At 33.2% G+C, this 14,567-nt stretch overlaps 1 protein-coding gene across 2 annotated transcripts in view; it reads left to right on the top strand.

Annotated features, from left to right (window-relative positions):
- LOC125048974 (irregular chiasm C-roughest protein) overlaps positions 1-14,567 on the top strand; it is a 114,078-nt gene that overhangs the window by 90,931 nt on the left and 8,580 nt on the right. For both annotated transcript variants that reach the window (XM_047647959.1, XM_047647958.1), the window contains exons 3-8: positions 7,715-7,864; positions 8,744-8,927; positions 11,364-11,558; positions 12,186-12,380; positions 13,352-13,423; positions 13,872-13,992. In XM_047647959.1, coding sequence (XP_047503915.1) covers positions 7,715-7,864; positions 8,744-8,927; positions 11,364-11,558; positions 12,186-12,380; positions 13,352-13,423; positions 13,872-13,992 — 917 coding nt within the window. The remainder of the gene's footprint in view (positions 1-7,714; positions 7,865-8,743; positions 8,928-11,363; positions 11,559-12,185; positions 12,381-13,351; positions 13,424-13,871; positions 13,993-14,567) is intronic.

The raw sequence follows: 14,567 nt of genomic DNA, 5'->3' as shown, positions 1-14,567 counted from the left end.
GGAGGCCGATCACTTACTTGCCTATTAGATTGACAAATGATCATGAAACAGATACTGAAAGTTGAGGCCCAGATTTAAAAAGGTTGTAGTGCTACTGATTTTTTTAAGTAATTTTTTTCACTAATGAGCGTTAAAAAATGCCAGTTCTTAAAGGCTTGCAACCGACCAAAAGAACTGGCGAGGTTCCACCATTTCTTTTAATCCCGTTGGTTGTTTTACAATTTACTTGAAACTGCAACATTCAATAAATATATATATGTACAATGTACAATGTACATATCGGATTTAAGTTAAAATAAACAGCTGCAAAACCCGAGGCAAATTTCAAATGCCCTTGAAGAAACTTTTATTCCTTTTTATACTTTGCATAACTCAATTAAATTCCGTTAAAAGATAAGTAAACAGAAGAGAGAATTTGATTAATTTTTTCTTTAGTTCCGGAAAACCTTTTTCATTGCGCCTCGATAAATCGGTGTTTTGATTTAAAAATGCTACGCACGGAATGCAGAATTATATTGCTAATTTTATTTTATAAATGAATGAATTTGAAAAGACTTTGACGTGAAAGAAATTTTTGCGGCTCGAGCAAGTCTGATACAAACTATTCAAGCAACCTTTTCAAATACTTATTATCTACATTTTGTTGAGGGTATCAGAGTTTTGTACCAATTTGACGGCCGACACCACTCATGTCTCAGGTTCAATTGATTAAAAATAAAAATACGAATAATTTCTAGACCCTATATTTGGATCTTGGTGGTGTTTGAACACCACCGTTACACGTAAAGCCGTCCATCCTGCTCTCGTCAATCTGGGGTTGTGTCGGTCATCTCCCTTCGTGGCCTGAGTGTTATGGAATAGAAAGTAAATATATCCTGTATACAAGGCAAGTCTCAATACAGAAAACCTACTATCGCCAAGTCGGCCTGGCAAACGTTAATTATTATTATTTAATTAAGTGTGTAAAACAACTTTATAACCGTTATATTTAATAAGATATTATTTTTGTGTGATAAATTTCTTGGATATATTTAATATTTGCTGACAAATTTCTCGGATTTGGAAATTATTAAAATCAGTTAGTTTTCGGGAAGTCAAATTTTTTAAGTTATATAAAAGACATTGACGTGAATTATATAGATTTTTCATTTTCAAATGACAAGTATTTGAATTTAATACATTTTTGGTTAGACAATCACTTCAAACCCAACGTATAAACTTAAAATAAAACAATTTATTGCACATAACTTATTCCTTCCTATTTGTTCAACCCAATGTTTATTTGAAGTTAAAATTTCAAGTCTAATTCTCAATAAAAACGTCAAAACAAACAATGCTATTTTAAAATCTCATAAGGCATATGTGTTTGAATTCCAGTTCATTTGTAAACAACTGAAATTAGGCTGGGTACTCACTTGGAAGCGTGTAACTATAGTTTTCGTTTTCTCGATATCCTTTGTAGTGTAGTATCGGCTTGCCCCAAGCTTCTCGCGGCTGATTTATTTAAATATTGTGTAATATATAGCCTTACACATCTTCTTTCATCACTTATAGTCATTTTGGTGGTGAATGAATGTTTGACAGCAGTCTGTCAGTAGGTTCGATACAAATTGTTCGATATAGCTCCTTCCGCTTGACCGTATTCAACGAAGAGTGATTCGAATCGTCAACGACCAGTCACTTTCCCTGCGGCTGGATCCCTTGGAGTTGCGTAGAAATGTGGTGTCTCTCTGATTCTACTGAAGGATTTACCATGAAGAGTGTTCTGAAGAGTTGTTTGGACTAACACCTGCAGCTGAGTTTCATCATCGGACGTCAAGGCAGAATACAAAATACACAACACAACTCAGCGTTTCTTAAGGCAGTTTTTGCCAGGCAACTATACCAGAAAGAAAAGAGCGTACCAATTCTTAAAAGACCGGCAACGCACTTGCAAGGCTTCTGGCAATGTGAGTGTCCATGGGCGACGGTATCACATAACATCAGATGAGCCTCCTGCCCCTCCTATTACATGAAAAAAATACAACTTAATATTAGTAAGGTCAGAGATAGATTCTCTCTACGTAACCTACGTAACCATTCATCATAAGGAATACGTTAGATCGAAGAGTTAACGTATTCGAATAGTAAAACTTGTATGGAAACTGACATAGCCATGGTCTGTTGACGACGCAAAATACGGAAGCAAACATTGCTCGACTTCTTCTTCTTCGTAGTCTTAATTACTGAAGGCCGTGCCTGTCATGAAAAACCCTAATCGATACGTCGATTTGCTGCCTCCACACCACTCACACACCACCACATATATACTTAAATATGGAATTGCCGCTGTACCGGGTATTTCGTGATTTTTCGATTTAGAATAAAAGAAATAAAGAAATTAGCATTGAAGTTTAATAATACTTTTTCTTCGTAAATGTTTATGAAACATTGCAACAAAAACAGTTAAATCAGTTAAGCAGTTTTACCAAATATCAAAAAACTAATCTTTCAGTGTGTACTCAGCGCTAAAGTCACCGTGCTATGTGAAAAGAAAATATATGGCGCCGGAGAAATGAGTGATGTAAACTCGCTAAAATTAACTACGGAAATTGGTTTAACACAATCACAGAAAGTTTTGAACTTTGTTACTTGTTCAGATTTCACAAAGGAACGTGAGGGGTATTCCCTAAAGTGGATGGAAGATTGAAAGTTGAATAAGACGCATTCCCGTTTATATTAAAATATATAAAAGAAAACGGTTCGATTTGTTGTATTTGTGTCTGTCCCGAATAGTAGAATAACTTAACTATTGACGAGAAAATTCAGTATAAAATATTCATGTTTCGTAACTGTCAAACATATAATGTTCCGCCGATACGGAAAGCCTCAAATTAAAGAACGTATTTAATTAAAAGTTTCGAATCGTCAAGATCTACAATATTCGGATAATGTCATAATTTAGATTTTAAAAATGTAGAATTTCAGAAATTAACAAAATTAGATTTCAAATACAAAAATGAAAATTTAAATCGCATAGATCATTTGAGTTTAATCAAATAGCATGTAATTCCGACAATAAGAGTTTAAAAGGCCTTATACTATTTCAGATTTTTACAATTTACAATTTACAAGTTTTAAAATTGTCTACTCGAACGTAAAGGTTGCAATAAATTTTCTACCTAGAATTAATTTTTGACTAAAAATGAACTGGTTTAAAAATTTATCATATACGTTAATAAATACGGAAAACCCAACTTAGTACACACTTCATCATCATTTTATCCTGTATAAATTTATGATTTTATTGGAAGCTATGAATAGCTTTGTATTCTATAATAGGTAAGAGCCGCGGCTCATTAGAGAGCAATCAGTGGAATCTGCGATGAAAATTGCAATACAGACTAGACCAAGCTTTGTTTAGCAATTTGAAATCCACCATAAGGTACCTATTAATTACTATTTTTCTTCACAATAACGACTATTGTACAATTAAAATGGTATGCAAAATTACCAATATAGTAGAAATGTATTTCGAAATCTAATTTATTGCTTTTTAGCAAAACATCTAAATTGGTTAAAAAGTTATCATTTAACATAACATAAAATTTATTACAAACGAAACACACACACACAGTAACACACAAAATAAATATAATAAAAATAAAAAAAAATTATAATACCAAAAAATATCGAAAGAAAAATAGGAACGAGGTATATTTTAAGTAATAATTTATTGTGTAATGCGTGTGTGTGCGGTTGTAACTGGCCCTGGCTCAGCATTATGCTGTGGAGCTGACGTGATCCACAGCGCTGGTCATTCTGCCAGAAACCACAACGTTTGAGTCTATAGCGCAGTCACAAGAGTTTTATATTATTTTTACAAGTAGAACCAAGAACAATTAAATACCTAAGATCGCAATGGGTCTGGCTAGTGGATTACTCCTCCATCCAGCCATTCCTCTCTGAACTGTGCTACTCTCTGCCATGTACCACTTGCTGTTTCTTTAATTTGGTCTACCCCCTGTTAAGTTGTCTTCCTTTTTTTTCGTTTGCTGTACCTTGGGCACTAGTTTAGTACTTTTTTGCTCCACTTTTCTGTTCCTCTTCCCATGTACCCCACCTTTCCATTGTAGTTTATTTATTTTTATTGAAACATCTGTTGCTTTATTTGTTTTTCTTAAAGCTGTATTCTTTATTTGGTCTATTCTTTTCTTGCCTATCATACATCGTTCCATCGATCTTTGACACACCTGTTGGGTAGAGATTTAGTTATAAGTAAATAAATATGTGGTGTACTTGTGGTGACTGGTCGTACTTGAATTCGTGTATGCGGTGATGTTAATTATTTCGACTGTGTTTGCGTGTTGTTCCCACGAGAATGTAAGTGCGTGCTCCTGTTTCACCATGCCTCCTGCTGATAGAGGACAACTCTTTGTTTTTAATTTATGTTATTATTATTAATTACTTAAGATGTCATGTGGAACATGGTTTAATGGTTGCAGCTCCTTAAAACGTTGTGTAAAAAAAAACACGGCGATTAAAAAGAGTGGCGGAGAGTTTATTGCCAGTTCTTCTCTTCCGTTCTACGCCCTTGATTTGTGAACTGGCACTAAATGTAAAATTAGAAGCATTAATATTGTATTTCTTTACTGACAAATCATAAGTGTACAATGTGTTACCTATATGATTAAATGATTTTCGAATTTGAATATATTTAAAACAATCTAAATTAAAAGTCACCCAATGCAAAAAAGCCATATTCATAACAACACTGAATATTAGGGAAAAGGGCTAGGGATTAGTCCCTCTAAATACTTTAAAATTACCATTATCATTGAACAAAGCAATATTTAGTCCCGCACAGTATTCGTATGTTGTTAATATCCTTGTATAATGAATTCAACGCATTGTTAGATTCTATGTATAATATGTACTTAAGAACCCTGACCCTTCTCACATCTACCGACATCCTGCTTTTTATCATTATAATGCCCTATTCATTCTAGCCTATTATTAAGCTACTTGTATGTCTCACGTGGAATTTGAGATGCTAAATAGAAAAAATCTTTATTGACGTATTTCCTATTTTGTTCTTAATACCCCTTCAATGTTGCTGTGACCCTGGTAGAAATGCGAAATATCACCCAACTGTTTCGTTGATATCTATCTCTCTTATGATATATACGGATAGAGATTAAGCTCCCAGGAGCTTAATATTGTGGGATTGGAGTTGGATATTGCTGATCTATGGAATAGATTGCCAGATTTTTGCATCTCTTATCATAATCCCCAAGTAGTAAGCACATAGATGGTTAATTCGCTTTAGCAACATAATCTCTTATATATATAAACTAGCCGTTTCGCGCCCGCTTTGCTGGACGAATTAAAATAAATTTTATGTTTCATTATTTTATTTTATTTTATTTTCATATTTTTATTATTCTTCTTTTTAACTTCCCGCTAAGAAAATTGAAATATTTCGAAAATCGAGTTTTTAACAGATGTTGACGTTTAGAGGTTCTAGGAAGCCTCCCCGAATGTTTCCGCGGTGAAGTCCGTATGGATAAATTTTCATAAAAGTAAAACAGCAATAAAAAAATGAAGGAACGTTGGAATTTAATAAATATATAGCCATAAACCATCTAGGATCGAATGGTGGTAGTTTCATGTCGATACGATCAGTGGTTTAGGCGTGATTGAGCCTCAAACGAAGACCATTTTCATTATATATATATAGATTACTTGGCTAAGTAAAAGAATGATCATTACAGCATATAGGATAACATAAGTTCATCAAGAATACTTTATAATATGCACTATAATTAGCATGAGTAAATACCGCGCAATATACACATCAGTGTTCGTTTGAACGAATATAATACTGAAAACAGAGTTAATGAATAAATGCTTGAATGTAATTTAAGTGCCTTCACAGAGAAAATTTTACAATGGCACACACATTGGAATTAACTGTACTTAAATTAAAATTACGATATTCGCACGTTCGATTTTTATTGCGTTTATCGTATATGTTACTATAATTTTCGGTCTTATTTACTAAATAACAAAGAGCAGTGTTGGCTTAGCGTTTAACGTGCGACTCTCATTCCTGAGGTCGTAGGTTCGATCCCTGGATGTGCACCAATGGACTTTCTATGTGCGCATTTAACATTCGCTCGAACGGTGAAGGAAAGCATTGTGAGGAAACTTGCCTTAGACCCAAAAATTCGACGTGTGTCAGACACAGGAGGCTGATCACCTATTTGCTTATTAGATTGACAAATGAAACAGATACAGAAATCTGAGGCCCAGAGCTAAAAATGTTATATCTCTCGGGTCACAATATTACAGAGTGCCATTCCCTGAAACTTATTCTCAGCGTTTCATCAGTTATCAATATCATTAAATGCATTACAATGACACTAATAAAATACACTTTAGATATACTAAGTATTTTAATATATGTTTCAAATTAAAATGATTAATTAACTGAGATGAAATTGAGCTAAAAATATTGTTCCACGAGTCAAAACTGTCATAACCCCAAGGATGAACGAAATGTGCATACAAATTAAAATTATCATGAAAAAGCAATAAATTCCCATCAATCGTGAAAGCGTTTGTGAAGTGGTGAACTGCAACATACAAATTAATTAAGAATGAAATATTGCTATCAGGCTTTTTTTATTTATTTCATATTGCACTTAGATTAATTGGATGCCGTGTATTGATAGTCAATGTTTTTATTTCAAACGTGAAAATATAAATTTTTTGCGTTAGAATATGTAATCTGGTTTGTCGTAAATATACGAGTCTATGAAAACATAAAACCCGTTTCATACAAATGAATTTGTGTGTGAGTTTTTTAATGAATTCGCGTTTATATTAGTTAAAATCCCGGCTGTGTAGCAATGGATAGAATAACTAGGCGTTTGTTATTTTATTACTATGACCAGTGAAGCTTGGCGTAATGCTTGCAGTTCCTTACCATCCCCGTACACCAAAACTTGACTTAAAAAGAGTGGCAGAGAGTGCCAGGTCTTTTCGCCCTCTCTACGTCATATATTTGGCAACTGATAGTTAATATAAATTGAGATCTAAATTATATAATAAAATAAAATATAATTAAATATATTTTGATAAGATTCGATTATGACATATGCACAATTTCTATGCTAAACAGAAATAATTGTCATGATTACATATTATTTTTTTATAAATAAATATTAGCGGATCTTAATTCCTTCAGGTAGAAGATTTTTATATTTTACTAGCTGATCCGGCAAACGTCTTTTTGCCATATATATCATTTATAATAAAAATAGGGGTTGATCGTAGAGGGATTAAAATTAGGGGTTGTATGTATTTTTTAATGCTGTATCATAAAAAAATAAAAATTTATCTAAAAATTAAAAAAAAAAATTAGGGGTGGACTACACTTAACATTTAGGGGGATGAAAAATAGATGTTGTCCGATTCTCAGACATACCCAATATGCACACAAAATTTCATGAGAATCGGTCGAGCCGTTTCGGAGGAGTTTAACCACAAACAACGCGACACTGAATAAGAATTTTATATATTAGATTATTTGTGGGCGAGTATTTAGACCATAAGTTTGACAATTAAATGCCTATTTATATATGGCTGATTGTGCGGATTGTTGTAGTTGATCGATCTAATTGTACCACAAACTAGGCAAATAAATGATTTATTATTATTATTATTACAGCCCGTCGGCATCTACAGAGGAAAGTATGAATGGGCTAACGAAAATAGCCCCATCGGTGGTGACTGTTCCCTGTGGGTGAGGGCTGCTACCCTCCAGCTAGATGATGGTCAGTGGCAGTGCCAGGTTACAGCCAGTAATTATGATGTTCAGGTAATTTCTTAATTAAAATTTTAAAGAATGTAGCGGTCTTATTAGGTATTGAAATATACTCTTTATTTACTGGATTAAAATGCTTTAACAATAATTTAAAATTATGTTAACAATTAGTCCCGGTTACTTATGCTTTAAATTTAGTATAATAATCTAACTGGAGAGAACATAGTTAAATAAAAACGATAAGTTTTTTTGTTCACCCATAATTATGTTTCATTTGCAAAGTAAGGAATGTACGTGTTTTTCGTAAATTTAACAAATTAATTAATCCGAATTCAATTACCGAAAAACCATTTTTTAAATGAATAATAAGCTGAAATCTTTCAAGAATTTACAAAAATTCTGAACAATTCTTGTTTTTTTGCTGTTTCTTTAATTGAGGTTGCCTGGATGGGATAGCTGAATCGAGATACGCCCGTTGCACCATACAATTGTTTTTTTTGAAGTGAATCTTCTTTAAACGCCTGAGGGCAAAATTTTTACGGTTGATAAGCAATAATAATTATTATTAGCGTCACGAAGATGTGCAGCGAAGAAAAGACAGAGATATTGAGATTTATTGAGAGAGAGTGAGAAAGGGCGAACGTAGCATGAAGCAAATAGGCAAATAACAAGAGTAAGCAAGCAAGTGAGAAAGATCGAGGGAGAGTGTGAGATAGAGCGAACGTCGCATGACGCACAGTGCCAGAGCGAGAGATGGGAGAGAGCTATAGTGAGAAAGAGATTAAGGGAGATTGAGAAAAAATACACGCTATTGGTTGATGTATTCGTTTAGTTTACTGTGTAGGCACGCTACTACTACTACTACTTTTTTACTATTTTTAATTTTTGTTTGTGCAATAAAAATAATATAAATTATATTTCATCACGTTTCAGGACGCATTATCAAGTCCACCCGCAGCTTTAGCAGTACGAGTACCACCGCAAACACCTAGGATTCTGTTCAACGGATCCCATGTTCTACCAGGCCAGAACATCACAGTCGCAGCAGGGTCCAGGGCGACTGTGGTCTGCGAGGCTAGATATGGGAACCCACCAGCGTACATCGAGTGGTATTTGGGTAAGTGCTTTCTTCATACAAGAGACAAAACCAGCTTAATAAAATGTCAATTTACGGACAGTTATCATTCAACAGTAACATAAATAGTATTTAAATGTACTTATTTATTTATAGTACTCGCGTAATATAGTATGCACCATAATCTTCATATGATAAGTAGTAGTTAATTTATGCATATAAATGAAAAACTCATGGTTATAATATGTTCAACGTTTGTCTCAGGCGTGAGCACACACACTCTCACACACACTTATGAACGTCAAAAATGAAATATACATTAAATGCTTCTAATTTTACATTTACTGCCAGTTCTCAAATCAAGGGCGTAGAACGGAAGAGAAGAACCAGCAATAAACTCTCCGCCACTCTTTTTAATCGTCAAGTTTTTTTTACACGTTTGTAAGGAGCTGCAAGCATTACACCATGTTCCACATGACATCTTAAGTAATATATGTTTAATAGTCCTGTTAATAGATTGTGTCTGATTTACAATAAAACTGTGTTGAAAAATGACGGACATTTATGGTGGACATTTCCAGCAACGCCTAGATATTTCAATAGAGACCATTCGCCAAGTGGTTTTAGCATTATTTTCTTTTGTTATATTGCTACCTAATTGCTATTTATATATTCACATTGTATATTGGTGGACGCTTAGCGGACCCATGCAGCTTTTTCGATACAAAAAGTCCTACGGGAGTTGTGTGCTGCGATATTGAGGGCTACTCGATTGTGAGGAAGTTGCATGGTTCTGGTTAGTGCTGCGCCTTCGGGATCACATGTTATTTCACACAAGAAAATCCCTTTTATAACAAATTCTCATAAGTTTCCGATTGTCCTAATTTTAACGTGTGTGATTTTTGACAAAAATAACATATAATAAAAGTGGTAGCATAGAAACATTTCTGTAAAAAAAATTGAAAATCGATCTAAATGATTTTTTAATTAGCTTATGTTTTATAAGGAGCACTATCGGAGTACATCAACATTACGCTTAATACTATGTGTATTATGTATATCATAATCTCAAACAACATATTTTAGATATCAACTGAAAATTCAGTTTTTTGCACATAATTTAATACATAAAATGCATGGCTCCACTACAGCGTACTAAAACCACGAATAATTTAACACAGGGCATATTTGAGCATGGTTAGAATAACTAAATAAAGGCTAAAATGACGTACCACTAATTTATATCATATATATAAAATTCTCGTGTCACAATGTTAGTTACCATACTCCTCCGAAACGGCTTGACCGATTTTTATCAAATTTTATATGCATATTCAGTAGGTATGAGAATCGGCTACTATCTATGTTTCATACCCCTAAGTGATAAGGGTTTACCACCCCTAACATTTTATTTTTATTTTTTGGATGAAAACTTAATGTTAATTTTTTTTAAATTGTGGCATTAAAAATACATACAACCCTTAATTTTCACCCCTCTACATTCAACCCCTATTTTTATTATAGAAGATAGTTATTTTTATTAAACTAAAAAAATGTTTCCTAGAAATAATAATATACCTACATGCTAAAAACGTTTGCCGGGTCAGCTAGTATTACATAAATTTTTCCTTGAAAAGCCTACGAAGCAGCCAAATCAGTAATAAGTAATATATTCTTCGTTGGAACTTAAAGAAACAAGTAATAACTATGTAGGCTCCAGTGCCTTGCAAAAATAATATATTATTCCGATTATAGTACTCGAATACAGGCTATTTTTATTTTGTTATTTTTAACTAAATTGAAATCTACGAGCTACTAGAGAATCCTCTTATTAATATTTGTCGTTCTTGATTACACAAATTTTCGTTACACTAAAGTACTAACTAAAATAGACCATTGTCTAGTGATTATTTTGTTGTTTTTGTTGATATTTAAGTTTGAAAAACAATAACTAATATTATATACGTACGTACGTATTTAATGAAGACAGAAGAAATATCACATAATAGGTAACCAACTTAATACAGCATGGATAGTATGACAACATGAAAATACACAATGGGTACATGTGTTTACTAACAGTTTTCGTAAAGTGATTTTGAAAATTTTCTTATTTGTTGCCCTATTTAATTTGATGTTTCTTCTGCTATAAAAAGTACCTTCAGATCCATTTAATTGGAAGTTTGATTGTTTTTTATTTATATTATTCTTAGCATTCGTTCGTTAATTTATATTAAAAATCGACGTCAGCTTTCTGTGGGTACTTTTGACATTAGTCGTTAGAAGCGTCATATAGCGAATGTCAGAAGTACCCACAGAAAGTTGAAGTCAATTGTTAACAAGTTATTGACTAATAAGATTACAATTGACGTATACCTGATGTAAAAAAACAATTTTACTAAAGCCTAGTTCCCTTAATACCCGTACCGCTCATATCGAATACCCTCTTTTTATTAAACTAAAATTTCTTAATTTCAGATAAGGAGCGACTGACTGCATGGAGCCAAACAAATGCTTCAGAAGTTGAGAGACCCAGGGTTTGGGCTGCAAGATCGGTTTTAGAGCTTGGTGCATCCAGATCAGCGCATGGCAGACAGCTGTCCTGCAGATCACACCACCCTTCCTACCCATCGCCATATTACAGAGACTCTTACACCATGCTCGATGTTACATGTAAGATATTTATAATTATTATAATTCAGATATATGTAGCAAATAAATGCCTGTACTTAAAACATTTATGAGCAAAAATAAATATATAATTCAGTGGCGCTACAACCTCTTTAGGTCTTGGTCTCAGATTTCCGAATCTGTTTCATGATCATTTTTAAATCTAAAGGCAAGATCAGCCTCCAGTGCCTGACACACGCCGTCGACTTTTTGGATCAAAGTCGGTTTCCTCGCGATGTTTTCCTTCCCCGCTCGAGCAAATGTTAAATGTGCACATAGAATGAAAGTCCATTGATGAACAGCCGGGGTTCGAACCTATGACCTCACTGCTCTTTTATTTTCGAGCAAACCTTTCATAAATGATTAAAATTTTAGAGCTGGTTGAAATCGCTTATTAGCTCATAGTCTCTTTGCCATACGTCTCTGTATGTTATTTTAATCCTAAGAATTAAAAAGGATATAAGTTGGCAAAAAATTTACTCTTTCTGTTAAAATACGTTAAATTAAAAAGAGCTATTTCTTGAAGTATAAATTTACAAATTATAAGTATAATTATTATATTATACAGTATAATTCGTACAGTTTAGATAGCTAATCCAAAATTATTACATTTTTATTTGTTATTTCCAGTTGTCCCAGTAGTCTCTATAGTTGGTTCAGACGCCAGTAGTCTTGCCAGCCTGGAAGAAGGCTCCAGCGCTTTAACTCTGGAATGCCGTGCTGATGGCAACCCAAGCCCATATGTCTGGTGGACGAAAGATGGACAAGTTATAGGCACGAATGGTCCCCGGCTTATAAGGGCGCCTGTGTACAGGAATCACTCGGGTAAGTTTATTTTTAGCTAATGAATGTATCATTTGTTATACTGAGACACTTTTCGACACTTTTTTGTATATTCGGTTTTTTCTTCAATCTAACTTTATCGAATAACATTTAATTTTATTCAAATATACAATTACCCTTTAAATTATTTCTTAACCAATATGACTTGCGGTATCATTACACGCTTTATATTACCTTCACCTGTATGTATGTAACCGACTCCTTCGGACTCGATTTTGACCCACTTTTAAGGGACAGATTTAATTCAAACTTTGCGCACCTGTCAAAGATCTTTCTCGCTCTGTGCCATATTTTTCGTCTACCGAGCAACCCACGCTTTTTCACAATAATACCAGTATTTTTTGTTCATTACCATTTTCAGCCTAAATACGGAATTATTTTTCACTTTTAAGTTTGATGTGCTTTAAAAGCGTGTTTTTTTAGTTTTTTTTAACTATATTTATTTTTAAAAAGGTTCACATTTGCGACCGTGTCCATGCTACCACGTGTAACTATTTACCACTGAAGTATTTACGAATAAGTTCTCACGAGATTTCTGGTAATGTGAATAGGTGTATCACTTAAAATTAGGTGAGACGTGTACCATTTGTTCTAAAATTAAGAGTAATCATTTGCTGACATAGAATTTTCTAAGCTTACGAGGCCCTAATTTATTTAAACCCTATTTTATATATATATTCATAGAGGAGATTTAGGGTGTCATCAACTATATTTAGCCTGTCTCCTGTATGCAAATATCTATTGGATTTAGACATATAGGAGTCGTAGCTCGGGCTAAGTCTAGGTAGTCCAGTCCTACAGGAGCTAATAAAAACCCATAGAAATATACTTTATACTTCAAATTACGTCACGGTGTTGCATTTATGTTTATTCACTTCTCAATACTAGGTCAACTGATTTAGTAATTTTCCTTAACGATGAATTCTTGATACTACCAATATTTACATTTTCAGGTATTTACGGATGTCAAGCAAGAAACTCTTTGGGTACATCAGAACCTGTCAAAATAGAAATTGATGTTAAATGTAAGTTGTTTCTTACTTTGCAAAAACTTTAACTTTAAATAAAATCCTTTTTTCATTTTGTATGAATTGACTGTTCACTGAGAATTTGGACTTTACGATATTGGCTGATATTCTAATAATATTTAACATAAGAAAGTGTTCAATATCACTACTTACCTATAGTCTCTAATATTTTGGAAAATACACTCTGTTCTTTTTTTATTAAAATATAAGTTTATTTCGTAATCCTACAGCTTAACTACTACTAACATAAATTAATATAACTAACCTTAAAATATAATTATTAAAAATATTATTAAAAAGAGTCCCTTACGGCAAGGTTTCGAAGATACTGCCAGCTCTTCGGTCTCCTGTGATGTCGACTAACCTTTTTGTTATTGTCTTTTATTTTTCGTTTCACTCATTGAAAGGTTATTTCCCCATCTCATGATGATAAATATATTTACAGACCCGCCTCGCGTGATCTGGGTAGGTCCAGATACAGTAGTGGAAGCCAATTTGTTCACTCAAGTGACCTTGGAATGTAAAGCTGAGGGAAACCCACCACCGAGTTACCAGTGGTATCATAAGTGAGTCCAAAACTTTATCTAGAACTAGCAGAGGGACGTGGTTACACACGTCTTTAATACAAAATTGTCAAACAAAAATAAATTAAATGTAAATCTAAACCATTCTCGAATTCACTTGAAAACTCACAAAAAATTCATCAAAATTGTTTTGGAATTTATTACAATTACACGCACAGAATATTTATATATATATCTAGAATAATGGTGCTATAATCATAGCTCAGGACCTCATTAGTTTCATCATTTGTATAGTAGGTGATTAGCGAGTCATGTCTTCGATTTTCAAGTGTACTTTCGATTTTATCACAATGTTTATCTTTATCGCCCTATACTAGCTGTAAATTATACAATTTTAGTTTTTTAATTAAAGTGTTCCTTTTTTAAAATTACATTAGGGATGATAAAAAAAATCAAATTAAAGATATAAAATATGTAAGTTTATAAGGCAATACGATCAATGTAAATAAACTGTAAAGCATTTTATTGCATATCTACTTGCGAACATTAGGAGATCAATAAAATTATCTTTTAATCGTAGATTAATAAACTCATAAGTATTTTTATTATTATACAAC

Source organism: Pieris napi, chromosome 4 (assembly GCF_905475465.1).
Source record: "Pieris napi chromosome 4, ilPieNapi1.2, whole genome shotgun sequence".
Taxonomy (NCBI): domain Eukaryota; kingdom Metazoa; phylum Arthropoda; class Insecta; order Lepidoptera; family Pieridae; genus Pieris; species Pieris napi.
This window is presented reverse-complemented; position numbering and strand designations above follow the sequence as displayed.